Below are 24,532 nucleotides of genomic sequence, written 5' to 3' on the forward strand. Positions count from 1 at the left end.
AACTAATATGTTTACCAGGTTCACTCACAAAATCAATTCCCTAAATGCATTAGGAAAAACCTACACTACTTATGAGATGATTAGGAAAATTCTCAGAGAGCTGCCACCAAAATGGGAACCAAAAGCCACTGCCATAACTGAAGGAAGAAATCTGAAAACCACTTCCTTAGATGAGCTTATAGGTTCTCTACTTACATATGAAATGACTATGAATGAAAAGAATGGAAAATCCAAAACCCAAGATTCAATAGCCTTCAAAGCCTTAAAAGACAATTCAAGTAGTGAAGAAGAAATGGATGAAGATGAAGTAGCCTTCATATCTAAAAGGTTAACAAGAATACTAAGAAGAAGAAACAAATTCAAAAGAAGAAATAAAAAATGTGAATCAAATGAATCAGAAGAAGAAGCTAGCAAGAAATCAAAAAACAAAACTCCTACGTGCTACAATTGCAATAAAGTTGGACATATAAAACTAAAATATCCACTACTAAAGAAAGAATCTAAGAAGAAAAAGAAAAAGGCCATGAAAGCCACTACTTGGGACATGATGAGTACAAGTAGTTCAGAAAATGAATCAAGTGACCAAGAGGTTGCTTATACATGCTTTATGGCTTGAGACAATGAGGAAAGCTACTCATCCAAACCCTTAGATAATTCTTGTAGTAATTCATCTAGTGAATCTGATGATGAGAACATGTCATCATATGGAGAACTTCAAAATGATTTATTCAAAGTTCATAAGATGCTAGTTAAAGTAACTAAACAAAATACTTCATTGAAAAATATGAATGAAGGTATAATGAAAGAGTTAAAAACCCTTAAGGTTGCAGAAAGAGAAAAGGATTCTAGAATCAAGAAAATCGAAAGTAAGAATGAATCTATGACAAAAGAATTAGAATCCAAAAATCTCGTTGAAAAAGAAAAAGACTTGGAAATCAAAGAATTAGAAAGCAAGAATGAAAGAATGATAGAAGACCTTCGATCCTTATCCTCTACGGTATATGAGAAAGACATATATATTTCTAAATTAGAGGATAATGTAAGAAAATTATCTTTAGAATTAGAGAAATTACAAAAAAAGGTTGATAATAAGAAATACATTGAAATAAATTATCTCAAGAATCAAATTGAAGATAAAGAGAAGATCATTCATAACTTCACTAAAGGGAAGGCTAATTTTGATAAAATGATAAGCTTACAAAGGATGACTTTAAATAAAGAAGGAATTGGTTTTAACGGGGTTGAAAATACAAAGAAAAAGAAACTTTATATGGGTTATTTTTCAAAAGAATCCAAAGACTATGCTACCACATCTAGCAATGCCTACTCTAATACAATATGCTATCAATGTAAGAAAAAGGGGCATATCAAATTTGAATATCCATTTAAGAGAAAAAGTGTGAAGACTAAACAGGTGTGGAAAATAAAAGAAACATCCCTTGACAAATCGAAAGGAACCAAGAAGATATGGGTGCCAAAAATGAAATAATAAAAAAATAAAATAGAGAGTAAAAGGATCAATAAAGGTTGGATGTTTAAATGAAACAAAAAGAAACTCTAAAAGCTAATAACATAAGTGTCGTTAAAAGATAGGTATACATCAATAAAAAGAGAAACTTGAACCATTATACAATAAGGGAAATAAGTTAGAAAGGTTCAAAACAAGGAAATAAGGAAATTTCAGAAGTTGAAGAACTTCAGTTGACTGAGCTGATAACTTCAGGCTCCTACATGTACCTCAGGCGCCTGGGATCCAGACCTCTAGTAATGGAACAGCTATTGCCTGTTGAATTTTAGCCTAGAAAATTCTTCAGGCACCTGTACTTATTCTTTAGGTGCCTGAAGTTGCGGAGTCCATATATTTTAAATGCGCGAAACCCTACTTTTTCTAAACTCTAGGCTCCTGAACCAAGTTCTATCACTCACCCGATGTTCCAAACACCAAACCTCCTTTAATCTCCTACACTAAAACTTTCGATTCCAACCTTCTCAATTCAATCATACGTATTCTAGGGTTTAAAAGAAGGCTTCTGCTGCTCCAAGAAAACCTCACAATGCCTCGAACTAAGCAAACGACAAATCGTGGCTCATCTTTTGGTAGAGATGATCTTAATATCGATTGATGGCTGGTATCCTCTTATGCAAAGCATGTTTATCGAACCCGTCTTTAGTCCATAGATCCTATATTTGGTAAGGTCCTTGATGTTCAACTTTTTAACACAGAGTTTCCAAATATTCTGCTATTGTTTCAAACCATAAGATGGAAGAACTTCATTGCTTACCAAGCTAAAGGACTTTTTCCAAATCTTGTCAAAATATTTTATGCTAATTTAGTTCAAGGAGAGAATAGCTTATCAACTGAAGTCAAGGGTAGGAAAATAATTCTCACTCCTCAATCGTTGGCTCCCATTCTTCAAATTACTCCAGGAGAGTTTGAATGTCCTACATTTGCCCACTCTTGGATACTTCAACAAGAGTTTACACTAGAAGAGTTTTCTCCACTAATTATGGAGAATGAACCTATCTACTTTGGAGATCTGCCACTCTATAAGCAGCTAAATTTGAGAGCCTAAATCCTTCAAAAGATCATCACAAATGACATTTTGCCATAAGCTGGACCATATGATCATCTCTCGTATATCGACCGTTTTGTGTTGTGGTGTCTATTAAAATGGAAAAAGCTTGATTTGGCTAGTCTTATTATGAAATGGATGTGGGCAAGATGGATGCAAAACGAGTCACTCTTCCATACGGGGGAGCTCTTAATATGATCTTTGCAAATTAGAATATCACATCTTCATCAGACTTTTTAATAAAAAGGACCAGATATGAACTTTTTACCTCAACCACTCTCAAATAGATGGGATATGAAAAATGAAATCAAGAGTGGTTCTTAAAAGGAGGTAGACAACGAAGGGCAACTACCGCATCTCCTCCTTCACCTCAGGATCAACCAGAAGGTTCAGCCTTTGAAGCTCCCTCATGGTTCACACCATTCTATAATGAATTCACCTCCTTTAGCCAAGATATGAGCGAGGGTTTTAAAACTCTAAAGGATAACTATTCCTCCTTAGATCAACGTCTTATGCACATTGAGAAGATTCGGGGTAGTTCCTCACACGATGATCCTATGGGCACCAGCTCTATACCCCGTAGTGATGATTCATCAGCTAAAGAATCTGAAGAAGAGAAAGAAGGAGATGATGAAGAAGAAGAGGAAGATGGTAATGAAAAAGAAGGCTCACAGCAATCCAAATGAAAAGGAATTGCTGAAGATAGTGACACTAACTCTGATACATAGACTTTTGATGGTGTTTTTGTTATTTTATATGCTACACTTGCTCAAATTCTGAATGTATTTTTTTTTTTTTTTTATTCATGTAAAAAGGGGAAGTATGTGTTAGCAAAGTCTATGAGTCTTTACATGTATTTTTTTCTAGCTCTGAAACTCTAAACCTATGAAATGTTTTGTTATAAGTTTGATGTACTATAAGTTCTAATGTTAATGTTAAATCTGAAACTTTGAACCTTCTGAATTTATGACTTAAAAGAAATTATTGAGTATGCTGATTGACAGGGGGAGTGTTATGATTTATCACATGTGTATAATCATTTTGCTATTAATCAATTGATGTAGTGCATTATATTTTAAAATTGGAAGGACATGATGATTGACATTTCTTAGCTTTAAGATGTAAACTTAAAAACAGCTCTTTTTGTGATGCATTGTACTACTATAGGTCACATATTAGTATGTGTTTTTGAGTTGTACTACTTATGGTTCTCTAGATGCATATCTATATGGTTCTTTGCTCTTTGTATTAAAATTGTGTAACCCTTTTGTATGATGTCAAAGGGGGAGAGATGGTTTAGAGAGCAAGAATATGAATTGAATATTTGAGCTGAATGGAATATTGAGCTGAATTGAATATGCACGAAATTGAATGTTGAAAACATTATATGTTGACTATATAAAATGTTGAACTGAATATATGAAATGATTTATAGAAATACTATGCTGAATGTTGAAAAATGCAATATGAAAATTAACTATATAAATAAACTATGCAAATGCAAATATTAGGAAATATTACTTGAATCTATGCTTAATGTAAGGGGGAGCGTTCTACAAGTTTTTTCTAAATTTTTGCTCCTTATTTGTCATCATCAAAAAGAAGGAGATTGTTAGCCTAACAAGGCTTTCACCTCTTGTTTTGATGATAACAAATGAAGAAAAGGTTAATGACATTATGTGTTCAAGTAATGATGTTTTCAGGAATCTGAAAAAGCCAAACTCAACAAAGCTTCAAAAAATCACCAACAAGCTTAAAGGTGTGTGGTGTGTCATGAAGTGATCAACCAGGAAGCACAAAGATATCTGAAGATGAAATGAACCTAAAGCTTCAAGATGATCGTGAAGTTTCAAAGAACAAGAAATGTTCATATTGTTAGGAAATCTTCATGTAAGTACTTCAAAGTTAAAAATGTCATTGTGAATGAAATGAAGCTCATTTGGGGATAAAGATGGACTTAGAGACTTTATTTTAAAACCTCAAAAAATGTTTTTCAAAAGTAAGAAAGTAAGGAAATCAAATATCTTTGAAAAAGAATGAAGGAATCTGATTTTTGTTTTGTCCAGGCGACTAAGGTTTTACCCTCAGGCGACTGAGGATTTTATTGAAGAAAATAACAATAGACAGTGTGTCTTCAGGTGCCTGACCCTGTGTTTTCAGGCTCCTGAACCTACTTCAGGATACTGAGGTTGCACTTCAGGCAACTAAAGTACGGCAACAGGCAAATTTTTCAAACTTCTCTTATTCAAATTTAATTGACTTGCGCCCTAATATTTTTGGAAACTTTGGGGGCACTCAAAGTAAACTTGGGGAGCACGAATGAAAGTGTTTTTGAAGCCTATATATACATAGTTTATGAGAAACAAAAACACCAAGCATTGAAAATTCTTTCAAGATCTCTTTTGCTCAAAGCTTCTTGCTATTTGTTTTAAAGCTCTGAATTGCTGCAAAATTTTTGAGAAATCTCTAAGCTTTTATAGCTTCTCTAAAGTATCTAATTTAAGTTCTTGATCCTCATCAAAGAGAAGTAAACTAGTGATATTTATATTGAGCTTCTTACTTCATTCTTTTGATATTTTAAATTTGAAGTATTTAGTTTCTAAAGTGTATTAATCAGCTCTTTGTGTGAGCATTATTTGTACGCATCTATTTGAATTATTTCTTGTAGATTGACGATTCCAAGGGTTGTTTGGATCATTGGCTAAGCAAGGGGATATTACTTAGAGAGGCGGGCTCTAGCCTATGTAAGGAGTGACTGGACAAGGGGATATCGTTTGGAGAAGACGGGCTCTAGCCTTACCCAAAGAGTGTTGTAAAGGTATTATTCTACCCGTTAAAGGAACATGTTTAGTGAATCCTTTGGTGGTTTTCCAAAGGTGAGAACGTAGGCTGGGTATAAGCCGAGCCTCGTAAAAACCTCTGTCTCACTCTCTCTTTCCCTATTCTTTATTTTCAGTACATATTTAAATTGCATGGATGGTTTAAATTTAAAATCATATAAACTACGTATATTTGGAAATCAAGTAAACTTTAAATTTTGATTTTGATTTGGGTTGCGAAAACCGAAAGGGAGTACATTGGTTGAACCATTTTTTGCGGAAACCATACGGGAGTACGTTACTTGGCTAAATATCCCAAAGATAAATTAACTTAAGAGTTTATTTGAATTCTGAAGTTTGAAAAGAGTAATTGGATTTTATATTGAACATCATATTGAAGAAGAAATTTCATATATACAGGGCTTTGTTCAAAACTCACATTCATTATAGGGTTGAAAAACATCAAAAGCTGAAAATTACATATATTATATTGATTGTGATTAGATGGTATAAAGATTTGTTTTATATTCCAAGAGTCTTAAATCTTGAATGATTTCATCAATCTAATAGTGCTACAGTGAACTTATATTTTGTAAATAAATTGTGGTTGGGTTGGTTTGGAAATTGTGATTAATTGTTTGATTGTTTTTACTTTCAAAGTGTGGTTGAAGATTGAATGTTTAATTGTGTTGTTGATTTATTGTTAAAAAGAAACCAAGTTCTTGTTTGATTGACAAAATAGATAAACAAGTCAAAGAATTAGTTAAATATTAAAAGAAATTAAGGACTTTAAAAAGAAATTTTTAAAAGCCAATTCACCCCCCCCCCCTCTTGGGAAACTATTCCTAACTTCAGTTAGTTATTTTTCATATGATCTATTGGATAGTTCATTACTTTTATGAGTTGTTGATTGAACTACTGGAAAGCATGCTTGTGTTGAAAGCCTCCTGCATGGCGGATGCATTGATATAATTTGCATGCTAGTTGTGGATATTAGGCTGTTGCTTGCTTTATATGACTTATCTATTAAAGAAAAAAAAATAACCCATTATCAGGTACAGGTTTTATGGGAAAATATCCTATATACAAATGACATGCTGCCAAAATTTCACCAGGATTTCCCATATAAAACCATGTGATAAAGATGATTATGATAAAATTAATATTAAAACATTTTTAAAAGGATGAGTGAAAACTAAATGAAAAATAAGTTTCATCCTAGCATAATCATCAGGCACTTAGAGAGACCTACCCTATAGAAAGAACTTATAGGAATTACCTGCATCACTATTGTTTATTGAAATATTGAGGCTCTTAAGAATACCCTAAACATTATATCCAGCACTTAAATATTTATAAATTGATATGAAATGGTCTTGGGTCATGAATTGCATAGAGTGCCTTAATATCTATTTCCAATTCAATTGTTGTCTATAGGGATGACTATACTGATTAGACATAAATAAAGTTAATAAATATCTAGTATAGTTGTCGAAGAATGGTTTGTGTGCTCACTTATACTTTGGCGTATTTAATGAAATCAATCCCTCGCAAAGTATAAGGAATTAATAGTATCTAAGCAATAATTCAAATTGATAGGGGGAGCATCTAAACTTAAATTGCCTATCATATTATGCTCACAAACTTTTGAGGCTTAGATGTGTTTTAAACATAGTGTGGCATGTGCTTAAATAAAATAATCTTAAGCTGATGTTCATTGCGTTGCCACAAGTTGTTTGTGTTTTGCCATATGATCTTGCATGTGAATTATTAAATCTTTACGATCATCATGGTTGCAGTTTTCTAGTTATGTTCTTGTATATGCTTAATTGACCAACAAAAATTGCTTGCATCATATTTAAATTGTTTTTGGCAAGCAACCCCCAGCACCATTTTGCAAACATCATAAGGGGGATATATATATTTATATATATATACATATATTTATTTATTGTAATACTTTATGGCAAAAACTATTTTCAAAACTCAAACTTTTTTCTCTTGCCTCATTATTATTATTATATACATATATGTTTTAAAGTCGCATAACTGGTTTTAGAACTACACATAAAAATGTGTGCGAACTAGTTAAGTTGTATTTATGCTCAAACTTCCTTTTTGGTATCATATGTTGTATGTTTTTAATTCAAATCTTTCACGGGTCTTATGATATGTGTCAACTGAAATGGTTTGTGCATATTTGTAGTCTAATTCTATTTTTCATGTCATTTAAATCATTTAAATGACCAGCTGTGTTGTTTGTGTGCTAAATTGCTGAAGTTATCTTTGTCATTCATTTTGCATTTTATGACTGTTCTATCTCTTGAATGACTAAGAGTTATATTTCTATTTCATTTGATAATACTAAACTATTTGAGTACATAGTTGTGGATATCTTGAAAATATTTTTACTCGATCAGGTCACTTGCATACAGAAATTTTTGGGAAATTTTCTATTTTCAAATGGCATGCAGCCGAATTTTCTAAAAATATTTTCTCAAACATTTCCTATATTCAGATGATTATTTGCCTATACTCTTAAATGTTTATTTAGGCCCTTTTTGCTGTTACCAAAAGGGGGAGAAGTAGGCAAGTATTTGTCATCATCAAAAAGGGAAAGATTGTTGACCATATTGGTCATATCCTGTTTTGATTATGACAAATATTCTGATATTTAATGGTTAATGAGTTTGTGTGCAGGACCAATCGAAATTATTATATGGCGCATGCACACGGCATATGAAGTGAAGACCTGAAGACCCTTTTTATGTTGTATTGTAATTTAATCATTTATTTGGGTCTGTAATAATAATTAGAAGAAATGGTCTGTAATGATAATGAATGTCTTACCTGCATGGTAGGATGGATAAGCTCAAGACCATAGATGGACCTTAGGGAACACTCAGTCGGCCGACACTGGATTTTTTCGGTGTCTTCAAAAAGACTTAGAAATGACCCTAGGACACTCACACATGCATATATATGAATGGTCATTTGAATAGGGTGTTTGCATGCTTAAAAAGAACCGAAATGCACTTAAGTTGCATGTTCGATCGATCGTACTGTTCAAGTACAAACTCCCTTGGTCGACCAAAACGGTGCCGTGTCAATAGTTTGACCATGGCCCAGTCAACTGAACTTCCCAATTCATTCCCTGACGGTTGACCAAACGATACCGGGTCAACATATTGACCATAGCTTGGTCGACTGAACTTATATAGTTCATTTATATCCGGTCGACCGAACCCCCTAGGAAGTTAACTTTTTGACCACCTGGTCGACCGTGCCCAAAATGTACTCCAATACTCTAGTCGACCGAGAGGCCTCAAGAGATGCCCCAACGCCTTGGTCGACTGAACTTAATAGTTTAAATGCTCCCAGTCGACCGAATCGCACTAAATGGAAAATTGCCTTTGGACTTACAAGTCCGGTCGACAGAACTCGTAGTTCAAATTATGCCCAATCTACCGAACCTCAAGAACTTCCATCGACCGAACTTGTCCTGGTCGACCGGTGCTCTCGAGTTGCCCCATATTTTTTACCACTTTTAACTTTTTTAAACGGGGTTAATTAGGGTTAAATTGGTTTAAAATAATATTAATAATTGCTTACATGTCCTAACGACTATAATTTTTCCTATCTCTATAAGACCTTCATTTGCAAAAATTAGTAAGAGATTAACAAAATAATTAGCAAATATCCTCTGAATCTCAAAAAGCCCATTTTTGCATATTCAAGCCATATACTACTCCTCTTACTCGTCCATATTGAAAATACTTGTTTGTAATAGTATTCTGTGCTTATCTCACCAAGCTTAAACTCTCTCTTGGTTGGTCTGATAGAAATTTATTTTTCATAGAGAGTAAGCTTCAAGTTCTCTGAGGGGGCTTTGTAAATAAGCCTTCCGTAGGAAAACTTCTTAGAGCTTCTGAGTTTTGCATTTTCATTGCAATACTCAAGAGTTCCTATTGTGTTTTGGTTGCAAAAATATTTTTCAAATCGTCTTTCAAATATCTCTTGTGCTTATCCTTGAGAAATATTTTGAGATATTTGCTTGCGTGCTAAAGATCTTTGTTACTATACTTTTTCATTGAAATTATCATATTATTACAAAGATCAAATAAATATTTTTTACAAACCAATGTTTTGAATATCTTATGTGGAATATACTGAGAAAAATTATTCGTTGAGATATTTGAAGTGTGTTTGAGATCTTTGTTTGTGCATTGTGATTGAATATATTGTGTAATACAAAGATCATATCATTTGCACTCTCAAGCATTAATTACATCGCTCATATAATTATTTGAGAGTAGACACTTAGACTACATTAAGCTTATCAAATCCTATCTCTTGATAGTTTATTGATTATACAGTGTGTATTGGGGTACATATCTGTTTTACATGAAAGCACAATCACTGTACCATTTGATTGAATGAATATTATTGTACTTCCAGGCGTGGCCTGAGGGGGCGGTAATCCAGCTCGGTAAGGATTGTGTCGATTGAGGTCAGCCCTATGTTAATTGACCTGGTTATAAAGGTTGAGGTCAACCCTATGATAATTGACCTGGTTGTTTAAGTGCGGCTTCACTCGTTAAGTGAGCCTATAGTGGTAATCATTGTGCTTGTTAGTCAAGGCAGGGACGTCGGCAATTTGGCATATCCTCGATAAAATTTTTGGGTGTCATCTCCTTTACTACTTTAGTGTGCATGCTTGATTAAATTTCTATTGTAGTTTAAATTCCATTGTATATTTGCATTGATTTATTTTACATGCACTAGTTTGACATTAGGCTTGTGTAATACTATTGATTAGTAGATTGACCTAGGGGATAAAGTCTTTAAATACCAATTCACCCCCCCCCCCTCTTGGGATTGCACCAAAGCTAACACTACTCTCTTTCGGTAGATTCATGTAATGATTCATGTGAAAGTATGCCTTCTTATAAAGAACTTCAAGCTGAATCATTCTCTTTTCAAAATAAATTCATCAAGGTCTTAAAAAAGAACATAAGCTTGAAACAACAAAATGAAACACTTAGAAATCAAGTTGAATCTTTGAAAATTGTTGAAGAATAAAAAGAACTCAAAATTGATGATCTTGAGAAGAAAGTAAATGACATGTCTCTGAAATTAGTTACGTCTCAAGTGAATGAAAATGGCAAGAGAGAGCTAGAAATAATTGATCCTAAAAGCTCAATTCAAGATAGGAAAATACTACTTACAACATCACTAAAGGTAAAGTAAACTTTGAAAAAATGATAGGACAACAAAGGATGGCTAACAATAGAGAAGGAATTGGTTATAATGGAACACCAACCAAAAGAAAGAAACAATTGTTTATAGGGTATTTTGTAAAGCAATCTAAACACTATGCAAGTACTTCATCCACAAACATTTATGAGTATACTACTTGCTACCTGTGTAAAAATAAAGGACATACAATGTTTAATCATCCACTCAAGAAAAAGTACATCAAAGTGAAAAATGAATGGAAGATAAACACAAAAACTAAACAAGATTTATAGACAGTTAAGAAAGTTTGGGTTCCAAAAGTAACCACATGAATGCTCTCTTGTAGATTTGCTTTAGGTCTACTCCGTCTAAAGAAAAATGGTACTTGGACAGCGGATGTCCAAGACATATGACGGGAGATAAATACAAGTTCACTTCTCTCACTCAAAATGATCGAGGATATGTAACTTTCGGTGACAATGCAAAAGGCAAGATCATCAATTGGTAAAATAGGTAAAAAATCTTCACTCACTATTAATGATGTCTTGTTAGTAGATGGTCTAAAGCATAATCTATTAAGCATTAGTCAACTTAGAGACAAAGGATTTGAAATAATGTTTAAGAAAGACAAATGCATAATACATAATTCTAAGGATCATAAGAGACTATTCACTACACATAGAATGAATAATGTGTATTGCATAAATCTTGATAGCCTAATCACTCAAGATATAACTTGCTTAGCAGCCATGGGTGAAAATAGTTGGCTTTGGCATAGAAGATTAAGACATGTTAGTATGGATCTCATATCTAAACTCTCCAAAAAGAATTTAGTTATAGGCTTGCCTAATACAAAGTTTATCAAAGATAAAATTTGTGATGCCTGTCAACTAGGAAAACAAATCAAGACAAGCTTCAAAAGGAAGAAACATATATCAACTAGTAGACTCCTAGAACTCCTGCACTTAAACTTGTTTGGTCCTACTAGAACTCAAATCTTAGGAGGGAAACAATCACATTGACATAAGATATCACTTCCTAAGAGATCATGTTCAAAAAAAAGATATCATTCTATAATTTATCAATACAAATGATCAATAGGCTGATATCTTCACTAAACCTCTTTCTGAAGATAGATTCATAAGTATTAGAAGAGAGCTCAACCTATTGCACAGTAGAGAAATAGAGCAAAAATTCAAAAATTAAGAAAGATTAAATAGTTAGCTAACTAATCATAGGCCCAGTTGACTAACTGAACAAATGAATGAGAAGAGTATTGCAGTCAGCCGCCTGACTTAAGACCTAGCCGACTGACTGAGTTGTGGTTTCTAAAACAAAGAGCAGTCAGCCAACTGACCTTACAGTCAGCCGACTAATAGACGGAAAAACCCTAGCCTCGTTTATAAAACACGAGTCATTCGAGTGGTCAGCCAACTAACTTAGGGTTTCTACTCTCCCGTGCTCTCATTCTCTTCCTTCCCTCCGTTCCTCCTCCTTCAAAAATCACCAAACTCGATCTTCCATTTCCCAAATCCAGCACTACCACCTTCATTTTTCCACAAGAAAAGATCCACAATGCCAAGGATCAAATCTGTAGGAAGTAAGAAACTTTCCACCTCATCTCAACCCTTTAAGGATCCGTCCATTAAGCAATGGCTTATAGCCCCACGCGCCAAAAAGCTTTTACCGCAATCATCTAAATACGATGGACCCAATCAAAAGTAAAGTACTTGATGCATCTTTTTTCACATCTGATTTCCCGCAAATTATTTCTTTTTTTTAAAGCCTTATGATGGAAAAATTTTGTTTTTTATCAAGCTAAGGGACACTTGCCGAATCTTGTCAAAATTTTCTATGCAAATCTTGTTAAAGAAGAATATGGACTTTTGACCAAAGTGATGGGAAAATCCATCTCTCTCACTCCTGAATCCCTTGCCAAAATTTTTAAAATCACTGATGGAGATTTTGAATGTCCTACATTTGGTACGTCTTGGATTCTAGAACAAGATTTCACTTCGGAAGAATTTCTTCCTTTGATATTAGATTCCGAGCCCATTTTTTTTTATAATCCTCCACTATATAAATATTTGAATCTTCAAGCTCAAATTTTGCAAAAAGTCATTACATATAATATTCTCCCTCAAGATGGATCCTATGCATATATCTCTTATACTAATTGTTTTGTTCTCTGATGCTTGCTTAAGGGCAAGAAAATATACTTACCAAGCCTTATGCTTAAATGGATGCTATCATGTGTAGAGGCACGACGAGTTACCCTTCCTTATGGAGACATCCTAAATATGCTTTTTGCAAAACTTCAAATATACTCCTCTTCTGATCTCTGTCAAACACACCCATTATGACATTTTCAATTCCACTACTCTTAAATTAATGGGGTATGAAAAGTACGAAGATGGATGGATTCTTAAGGGAAGTGGAGGTCAAGTACGCCAACCTCGTGTTACCGTTCCTCCTACATGGTTTAATCCATTCTACCAACAATTCACCACCTTTAGCCAAAACATACAAACAGCGCTTCAATCCCTTTAAACCAACTTTTCATCTCTTCAAACTAACTACTCCTCACTTGATGACTATTTGAGTCGTATCGAGAATCACTTAGCCAGTTCTTTTCGTCCTACTGATCCTATGGAATCAGTTCCACTCCTGCTAGTGATGATGGACATGATGAAGAGGACTCCAAAAATGGAGATGATGCTGATATGGATGACACAGAAGAAGAGCATGGTTCTAAAGAAGAAGAAGGGAATGCAGCTGAAGAAGAACATTATTCTAATGATGAAAATTGATGTTGTTTCTTAAAAATCTGACATTTGTAATTTTTTTTCTTGTACTTTGATATGTTGTATGACAAAACACTTAGCTTGGTTGTTTTGCTTGTTTCTGTCATCTTTTTTTTTTTTTTTTAATGATGACCAAAGGGGAGAGGTTGTGAAAAGCAAAGATGGAATATGATGTGTATGGAATGTTTATGATGTTTATGATGTGTATGGAATATGGAAAATGAAATATGGAATGTTTATGATGTTTATGATGTGTATGGAATGTGTATGGTGTTTATATGGAATATTTATATATTTATATTGATAATGTGCATGGAATATGAAATATTTATGAAGAACATGTTTGTAACGACCAAAAAAAATAATTAAGTAAAAAAATATATTATTATTAATTAATTAATTATTATTAAGAAATTAATTAAATTAAGAAATTTGAGATTTTGGATATATATATATATATATATATATATATATAAAAGTATATTTGTAAGTGTATATATAAGTATATGTAAGTATATATATATATATATATATATAAGTATATATAAAAGTAAAAGTAAATAATAAAGGAAAGAAAAAAAAAAAAGGAAACTTAGTGGTTAAGTTGCTGGAGAAGTAGGAGAGGAAAGAAGAAAAAAAAAAAAAAAAAAAAATTATTAACACATGCAGAACAGCAGGGAAAGAAAGAAAGAGAAAAAAAAAAAAATTCTCTCAACTCACGCTCTCCACTCCTCTTCTCTCTATGATTTCGCGACGGATTCTCGCTCAATTGAAAATCCGAAAATACCACTAGATTTCATTCTTCGCCAGTGACATGTCTACCGAAGTGGATTTATTGTAGGAGCAACATAGGCACATCTCCTGGGGTAAGGCAAATTCTCATTCTTATCTCAATTTTTCTTAAATTTTAAACCAAATTGACGATCGAACATCACCACGAGAATCTAGGGATGATTCTCTATAAGTCTAAGGGAGCATATTTCTCATGGGGTCATTGTAGAAATAGCCCCAAAATTGGGATAAATGAGTTATTTAGGAATTAATTGTTATTTAATTATTTTAAATTATGAAATGTTAAAATAATATTTTATTGGGGTTGATTTAGTTGAATCAGGATTCGGGTTAGTGCTGCGGGTATAATTTTGGGAGCCCTGCAGGCGTGGTTCAGGGAATCAGGTAAGGGGGAATAAAATTATATCAATATTTTGTTAAGGTGAATCGGTTATTTACGAGCGTATGAAATTTATTATTTATCTATATGATTTTTAGAACTGCCTGAGTACTAGAAAATGATGATTTTGTTTAAGATTTATATTTGGAATTATTGCATATGATATTAAATTCGTGTGACATGGGAATAATTTTTCCTAATAAATTGAATATAAATTGCTGTGCCATTTGGGTTTGTATGTGGGAATGTTTCGAATGATTATGACATGATAAATAAATTGTCATTTTACTCCTGTGTGGAAATGTATTGATCTGTTGGGATACTGTGTGGGAAATGAATTGATCTGTTGGATTCCTGTGTGGAAATGCATTGATGCATCTGTGTGAACTAAGTGGTGTGGTTATTCGTATGCATCTCAATATAACGTTGGCATGAAGAGGTTGTTATATTGCCTAAATATAAATCATGATATGACGTTGGCAGGTTGAGGAGCTCGTCATACTATAATTTATATGAGGTAGAACATTGGCAGGTCAAGGAGCTTGTTCTACGGATGTATAATGGGTAGGCCATGGGGATTGGATACTGGTGAATAGTGGTGCATGTGTGGGCCACGTGTCGCGGAAGCTAGAGTGGTGCCTGTGTGGGCCACGTTATGTCCTGTGTAAAATAATGGTGGATGTATGGGTCATGTTATGTACCCTGTGTGGGTAGTGGTGCCTGTGTGGGCCACGTTATATCTTGTGTGGATAATGGCGCTTGTGTGGGCCATGTTATGTACCCTGTGTGGGTAGTGGTGCCTGTGTGGGCCACATGTAGATAAGAAGTACATAGGTGCTTGTGTGGGCCATGTATTGATATGTACGCAGTTGCTTTGTGTGGGCCACGTATTGAGGACATTGGAAGACGAAATATAAGTTGCATGATTCCTGTGTGGATGTGTTGTGTGCATGTGAATTTAATTATAGCCTAAAAATAATGGTATAGCATATTGTGAATGCATGTGTGTGCATGCGGCAAGGTAAACATACCATCGAGGGCTTGCTGAGAAAGGCGAGTGGTCTGCTAGGTCATTTCTTGGTATCAGTGCAAAGGGATGCTACTTGTATGGGCGGGTAGACATCCTGATCCTCGGAAACCTTTGCCTTTAAAATAATAAAGATGTGTGTACTAGCGGCAAGATAATACTTCACTTGAGGGCTTACTAAGTAAGGTGAGTGCTCTGGCAGATAGTTTTAAGTACTAAAGTAGAGGGAAGCTACTTTTATAGGCGGGTAATCTTCCCTATCCTTGGGGACTTTCGCTTACATAAAAATTATGTACTTGTGCATATTAGATGTGTGTATGATATTAGATGTCGGGGATGTTATTAAAGATACATTATCTCAGTTGTTATTGATATTATGTGAGAAGCAGTTTATTTTGATATGTAAATATTAATACTCATTTGTCACACACTATTATAATTTATTCCACCTTTACTGAGAAGTGTCTCACCCTAGTGGATTAACAATTTTTCAGGTTCTTTTGGAGACCGAGTTTGAAGGCCTAGGCTGGGATTGTATTTGGTGGTTTCTTTTTGGGGTATTGTGAGATACTGGTATATATATATATATATATACAAATGTATTTATACTGGGTTATGTTTTAAATGCTAGATGTGGATATGGATATCTAGATGTTGTAGCGTTCATTTTTGGGTTTTTATATAGAACTCTGGTATTTATTTGAGGTTATTTATTTATATGTCGCTGTGTGCATGTTAATTATGGTATCAGATACAGGTGATTGGAACACATGGCACCCGAGCCCCACTTAGTGGGTTTTGGGGCATCACGTTGTGGTATCAGAGCATTAGGTTATAGATTCTACAGACTTTAGGATTGATTAATACTAAAGTATAGGTACGAATAAGGTTAAGGATAGGAATGGGTATATTAGGATGTTGATAAGATATTTTGAGTTTTGTTTCATAGCTTAGAGGCAGAAATCCCTTAATGGACTTCTTCGAGTTTCTGAATCTGGCCAGTTTCAAAAAGCCACAGTAAATCCGTTGACGGTGATGTTTTTTAGCAGAGAGATTGGAACTCAGAATTAGAACTTGAGAGTTAGGTTGATTTGGAGATAAGCTGGTTGTTTGATGTTTTAATTGAGGATTTAAATGTTAAGCTGATTCATTGTTCTATAACTGTATCTAATGTGATATGAAGGTTCTAAATTCGCCTCTGTCCTGTCTACATGATGGATTCCAGGGGAAAGGAAGTTGATACTACAGAGGAGAATGATGTAGGAGCTACCGATGAGGAAGAGATCGACACCTCCACTCTACTTTGGGGTTTAGCTTGACAGGTTTGGGAAGAAATTAGGTGAGACTTTGAAGGACAGAACTGCCCACCTGTGAACCACGACTGTTCGATTGACCAATTTACTCACCTAAAACCTTCTGCATTTGCGGGCGGTGTTGACCCACTCGTAGTAGAGAGCTGGGTGCAAGAAATTGAGAAAATGTTGGCAGTGTTATCTTGCACTGAGGCACAAAAGGTTCTCTTCTCTACCTTTAAGTTAACAGGGGAGGTCGAGCGCTAGTGGTAAGTAATAAAGCTGCTAGAGGAACACCGAGCAGTACCCACAGATATGACTTGGAGTTGATTTAAGGAGCTTTTATACGATCGGTACTTCCTTGTCACCACTAAGGCTACGAAGGTAGAGGAATTCTTCCACCTGACTTAGGGGCAACTTACTATGTAGCAGTACGCTGCGAAGTTCATGGAGCTATCTCGTTTTGCACCTTTTATGGTTGTAGATGAGTTCTAGAAGGCGAGGTGGTTTGAGAGGGGATTGAAACCAAGAATTCACGAAGAAGTGGTAGTTCTGAAGGTACAGAACTTTTCAGAACTGGTGGATAGAGCCACCATGGCAAAATTGAGTCTGCAGAGGAGTGCAGAGATGGCAGAGCAAAGGAAGAGGCCTATGCCTCCTAATTTTTCTTATGATGCCAGGCAGGGCTCGTGGAAGAGGGACAAATATGTTGGGGGACAGAGATCTAATAGAAGTAATCAAGGACGTCAGAGCGATTCGTCACCTCCCTATTGTGCTCATTGTAAGTTGAGGCATTGGGGAGAATGCCTAGCCAGGAACATTAAAGTGCTATCAGCGCAGCAGATACGGCCATATGGCTCGAGATTGTCAGGGACTACCGAACAACGCACTTGCTCCTGATCAGCACCAGAGGAATGAGCCACTGCCTCATGGTGGTCCAGCGCGTGTATATACCATGGTTTCGGCTGATAGGGATATTGCTCGTGGTGCAGGAGCAAGTATGGTTTTATATTAAAGATTGATTTGATTTTAGATTCATATGCTTACTTAGAATTGTGGAGTATATTAAATTTGTGGTGTAATGATGATTAGGTAATTTTAGAATTTTGTAAAAAGATTGATTAGTGAATTTCGAGGACGAAATTCTTTTAAGGAGGGGAGAATGTAACGACATAAAAAAAAATTTAAAATTTTATTATTATTAATTAATTATTATTAAGAAAATTAATTAAATTAAGAAATTTGAGGATTTTGGATATATATATATATATATAAGTATATATGTAAGTATATATATATATATATATATAAGTATATATAAGTATATATAAAAGTAAAAGTAAAGGATAAAGGAAAGAGAAAAAAAAAAAAAGGAAACTTAGTGGTTAAGTTGGTGGAGAAGTAGGAGAGGAAAGAAGAAAAAAAAAAAAAAAACTCCTTCTCACGCACACACAGCAGGGAAAGAAAGAAAGAGAAAAAAAAAATTCTCTCAGCTCACGCTCTCCACTCCTCTTCTCTCTACGATTTCGCAACGGATTCTCATCCAATTGAAAATCCGAAAATACCACTAGACTTCATTCTTCACCATCGACATATCTATCGAAATGGATTTGTTGTAGGAGCAACGTGGGCATATCTCCTGGGGTAAGGCGAATTCTCATTCTTACCTCAATTTTTCTTAAATTTTAAGCCAAATTGATGATCAAACACCACCACGAGAATCTAGGGATGATGCTCCACAAGTTTAGCGGAGCAGATTTCTCGTGAGATCATTGTAGAGATAGCCCCAAAATTGGGATAAATGAATTATTTAGGAATTAACTATTATTTAATTATTGTAAATTAGGAAAGGTTAAAATAATATTTTATTGGGGTTGATTTGATTGAATCAGGGTTTGGGTAAGTGTTGCGGGTATAATTTTGGGAGCTTTACAGACGTGGTCCAGGGAATCAGGTAAGGGGAAATAAAATTATATCAGTATTTTATTAAGGTGAACCGGTTATTTATGAGCGTATGAAATTTATTATTTATCTATATGATTTTTAGAACTGCTTGAGTACTAGAAAATGATGATTTTGTTTAAGATTTATATTTGGGATAATTGCATATGATATTAAATTCGTGTAACATGGGAATAATTTTTCCTAATAAATTGAATATAAATTGTTGTGGCATTTGGGTTTGCATATGGGAATGTTTGGAATGATTATGACATGATGAATAAATTGTTATGTTTTACTCCTATATGGAAATGTATTGATCTGTTGGGATACTGTGTGGGAAATGAATTGATCTATTGGAATCCTGTGTGGAAATGCATTGATGCATCAGTGTGAATTAAGTGGTGTGGTTATTCATATGCATCTCAATATAACGTTGGCATGAAGAGGTTGTTATATTTCCTAGATATAAATCATGATATGACGTTGGCAAGTTAAGGAGCTCATCATACTGTAATTTGTATGGGGTAGGGCATTGGTAGGTCGAGGAGCTTGCTCTACTGATGTATGACAGGTAGGTCATAGGGACTGGATTAGTGAATAGTGGTGCCTGTGTGGGCCACGTGTCACGGAAGTTGGAGTGGTGCCTGTTTGGGTCACGTTATATCTTATGTTGATAATGGCGCCTGTGTGGGTCATGTTATGTACCCTGTGTGCTTAGTGGTGCTTGTGTGGGTCACGTTATATCTTGTGTGGATAATGGCGCCTGTGTGGGTCATGTTATGTACCCTGTGTGGGTAGTGGTGCCTATATGGGCCACGTGTAGATAAGAAGTATGTAGGTACCTGTGTGGGCCACATACTGATATGTACGCAGTTGATCTGTGTGGACCACGTATTGAGGACATTGGAAGACAAAGTATAAGTTGCGTGATTCCTGTATGGATGTGTTGTGCGCATGTGAATTTAATTATAGCATAAAAATAATGGCATAGCATATTGTGAATGCATGTGTGTGCATGCGGCAAGGTAAACACACCACCGGGGGCATGCTAAGAAAGGCGAGTGCTCTGCTAGGTAGTTTCTTAGTATCAGTGCAAAGGGAAGCTACTTGTATAGGCGGGTAGACATCCCGATCCTCAGAAATCTTTGCCTTTAAAATAATAAAGATGTGTGTATTGGCGGCGAGGTAATACTTCACCTGAGGGCCTACTAATTAAGGTGAGTGCTCCGGTAGATAGTTTTTAGTACTAGAGTAGAGGGAAGCTACTTGTATAAGCGGGTAATCTTCCCCATCGTCGAGGACTTTCACCTACATAAAAATTATGTACTTGTGCATATTAGATGTGTGTATGATATTAGATGTCAGGGATGTTATTAAAGGTAAATTTTATCAGTTGTTATTGATATTATGTGAAAAGCAGTTTATTTTGATATGTAAATATTAAAACTCATTTGTCACACACTATTATAATTTATTCCACCCTTACTGAGAAGTGTCTCACACTAGTGGATTAACAATTTTTCAAGTTCTTCTAGAGACCGAGTTTGAAGGCCTAGGCTGGGATTGTATTTGGTGGTTTCTTTTTAGGGTATTGTGAGATACTAGTATATATATATACAAATGTATTTGTACTGGGTTATGTTTTAAATGCTAGATGTGGATATGGATATCTGGATGTTGTAGTGTTCGTTTTTGGGTTGTTATATAGAACTCAAGTATTTATTTAAGGTTATTTATTTATGTGCCGCTGCGTGCATGTTAATTATGGTATCAGATACAGGTGATTGGAACACGTGGCACCCGGGCCCCACTTGGCGGGTTTTGGGGCGTCACAATGTTAAACAATGTTGAGCATATTGTTATCCTTGACTTTGAGTATATTGAACATTTTCACATGCTATACATAGTTGATGTCACATGGAATATTTTTATATTGATAATGTGTATGGAATATGAAATATTTATGATAAACATATTAAACGATGTTTAGCATATTGTTATCCTTGATTTGGAGCATATTGAACATTTCCACATGCTATACATAGTTGATGTCACATGTTAAAGAACGCTTATAATAAGGGGGAGCCTTTTCATAGGAACCCTCATCTTTGCTCCTCGTTTGTCATCATCAAAAAGGATAAGATTGTTAGCCTAACAGGGTTTTTCAATCTTATTTTGATGATAACAAGAACACTCATGGTTAATCATGGAAGTAAGTTGGAAATAAAAGTCAATCAAATGAAAGCTTCTCAGTATATTGAAGTAATGAACGACAAATGAAGAGTTTAAAGGCTAAGCAGGACTTGAAGTAAAGACTGAACCTCAAGAGGCTACAAGACTTAGTGATTAAAAAGATCATACTTAGAAGGATATTTGTAAGTACTTCAAGTCATTACTATTTAGATATGTGAAGCCCCTTAAAATACAAAGACTTAAAGACCAGCACTTGAAAAACCCTTGAAAATGTTTTTTAAAATTTGTATTTGAGTTTTTCAAGTAAGTTAGATTTTAAAAATCAAAAATAAAAAAAAAATATTTGAAAAGAGAGGATTGCCCAGCCGACTGACCATTTTGAACGTGGTTCAGTCAGCCGACTGACACAAGTTATATTTGAAAACAACCCAAGTTATATTTTGAAAACCTATCCAGCCGACTGACCTTTCTGAACTAGAATCAATCAACCAATTGAGATCCTTGCCTGCCCAGTCGACTGACCATTTTGAACATGGTTCAGTCAATCGACTGACATTTTCTTGAAATAAATTTTTGGTAGACAGAATGTCCTTAGTCATCTGTCCAACTAACTAACCAATACAAATGTTGACCCAATCAGCAAGTCAGCCGACTGACTCTACAGAGATCTTGAATTTCAAACTATACGGAAATCTTTTCAAAAATAATTCTAAGATTTAATATCTTTTGAAAAGTTGCCTAAATACTCCATGTTAAATGAGGAAACTTTTATTTAAGAAGTCTACAAATAAAGGAGCTGCTGGGGGTGTTGGAGTGTACTGAGGAGCAAAAGGTGAAGTATGCTACTTACAAATTAGTGGGAGAAGCAAAGAGATGGTGGCGATCGGTGAAACTAGTGAAGGAGCAACGCCCAAAGTCGGCGGCTATCACTTGGAGCTGGTTCAGGGAGGTCTTCTTCGATAAGTATTTCCCTACTATCACCCGTGCAGCTAAGGTTGAGGAATTCTTTCAGCTGACTTAGGGACCTATGACTGTGCAGCAGTATGCGGCCAAGTTTGTGGAGTTGTCCCGTTTTGCTCCACACATGGTTCTGAACGAGCCACTGAAGGCATGAATGTTTGAGAGGGGACTGATACAGAGCATATGCGCACAAGTGGTGGCATTGTTGACTTAGAGCTTTGCTGAGTTAGTGGATCGGGCCATGGTAGTTGAGGCCAACATTCAAGAAGGGGATAGTGTAGTGAACCAGAAGAAGAGGCCCTTGCCTCAAGGGTTCCAGACCAACACTAGCCAGGGTTCTTACAAGCTGCCTAGTAATTTCTCGGACCAGCAACCGGAGATGGGGTACCAATGCCATTAGGGGGGTTCCCAACATCCTATATGTTCTAGATGTCATCAGAGGCATTAGGGCCAGTGCAGGAGAGGACCAGTTGTCTGCTACCAATGTGGAGAGGCAGGACATCGGATGCGGGATTGCCGTGCGGTGTTAAACTACATGCCGCCATAATCGCAGAATCGAGGACGTCCACAGGCACCTCGAGGTGGTTACCAGCAAGGTGTGGCTTAGGAACGAGTATACTCACTTACGTCGGGTGATGTAGAGAACGCCAGCGATGTGGTGACAGGTACTATTTCCATATTGTCAGATAGTGCTGTTATATTATTTGATTCAAGTGCAACCCACTCGTTTGTGTCTTCGAGATTTGTTAAACTATGTGGGTTAGAGGCTCAATTGTTAGAGACTGAGTTAGGAGTGGGCACACCGATAGGGTCAGTGTTAATATGTAGCAAGGTGATCAGGGATTATCCAGTAGAGATTCAGGGGAGAGTGCTGCCTACTAGTTTGATAGTCCTTGATATGCATGGTTTTGACATTATTCTGGGCATGGACTGGTAGTAGTTGTGTTTGCGTTGAAGATCTGGCGACACTATCTTTATGGTGTAAGGTGCGAGATCTTTACTAACCATAAGAGTCATAAGTACCTCTTCACTCAGAAGAAATTGAATATGAGGCAGCACAGATGGCTCGAGTTAATAAAAAATTATGACTGCACCATTAGCTATCACCTAGGAAAGGCGAACGTGGTAGCTGATGCATTGAGCTGGAAATTTGGGGGTGCGTCAGCCTCAGCAGTTATGGCTTCTCATCATATCGTGATGGATCTGGAGAGGTTGGGTGTAGAATTGGTATAATGGAATCATCAGGCACTCATTTCTAGTCTGGTGGTTCAACCGACTTTACGGGAGAGAATTAGAACAACTCAATTGAAAGATGCAGAGTTGATGGAGATTGTAGAGAAGTTACAAGATGGACAACACACAGAATTTAATGTTGCTGAGGATGGAGTTCTCAAATTTCACACTCGATTGTGTGTGCCAGATGACGTAGAGATAAAGAATACGATTCTGGGGGAAGCTCACCGCTCTCTCTATACTGTTCACCCAGGTAGCACGAAGATGTATAGAGACTTATGAGAATCTTTTTGGTGGAGTAATATAAAGAGGGAAATTGCTAAATTTGTGGGTTAGTGCTTGACATGTCAGCAGGTAAAGGCAGAACACCAGAGGCCAGCTGGACCACTTCAGCCACTGGACATCCCTACGTGGAAGTGGGAGCATCTCTCGATGGACTTTGTATCGAAATTGCCTTCAGCGTTGCATGGGCAAAATGTCATATGGGTAGTGGTTAACAGATTAATGAAGACTGCCTATTTCATTCCGATTAGAACCAGTTATTCCATGGATAAGCTGGTAGAACTCTATGTTCAGAAGATAGTCAGGTTTCGTGGCGTGCCTATGTCCATCGTTTCATATCGGGATCCGCATTTCACTTCCCGTTTCTGGAAGAGTTTACAAGGAGCATTGGGTTCTCAACTCACTTTCAGTACTACATTTCAACTCACTTTCAGTACTACATTTCACCCTTAGACGGATAGACAATTCAAACGAACCATTCAGATTCTCGAGGATATGTTACGAGCATGTGTGTTAAATTTTGGGGGCAGTTGGATCCAATATCTGCCGTTGGTTGAGTTTGCATCCAATAACAGTCACCAGGCCAGCATTGGGATGACACCATATGAGGATTTGTATGGTCTCCAGTGCAGATCTCCGTTGTACTGGGACGAAGTAGGCGAGCGGCAGATTTTTGGGACTAGAACTTGTTCAACAGACCTCTGTAAAAGTCGAGCTTATCAAGGAAATGATTAAAGTAGCCTAGAGTCGGTAGAAAAGTTATATGGATACTCACTGACGAGGGCTAGAATTCGAAGTAGGTAATATGATATTCTTGAGGATTGCTCCGATGAAGGGGGTGATGAGGTATGGAAAGAAGGGCAAGTTGAACCCTGGATACGTTGGACTGTTCGAGATCCTGGAAAGGATTAGTTCAGCAGCGTACAAGATAGTACTACCCCTAGTGCTGTCCAGGATACACAACGTGTTCCACGTGTCCATGTTGAGGAGGTATAT

General features: G+C 35.9%; 1 protein-coding gene across 1 annotated transcript in view; it reads left to right on the forward strand.

Annotated features, from left to right (window-relative positions):
- Positions 1 to 13,440, forward strand: part of LOC131148414 (receptor-like protein 3) — a 73,963-nt gene extending 60,523 nt beyond the window's left edge. Inside the window, exon 3 of the mRNA XM_058098115.1 lies at positions 13,290 to 13,440. Within this exon, the coding sequence (XP_057954098.1) occupies positions 13,290 to 13,440 (151 nt within the window). The remainder of the gene's footprint in view (positions 1 to 13,289) is intronic.
- Positions 13,441 to 24,532: the final 11,092 nt, after the last annotated feature.

This window comes from Malania oleifera, chromosome 2 (assembly GCF_029873635.1).
Source record: "Malania oleifera isolate guangnan ecotype guangnan chromosome 2, ASM2987363v1, whole genome shotgun sequence".
Taxonomy (NCBI): Eukaryota; Viridiplantae; Streptophyta; class Magnoliopsida; order Santalales; family Ximeniaceae; genus Malania; species Malania oleifera.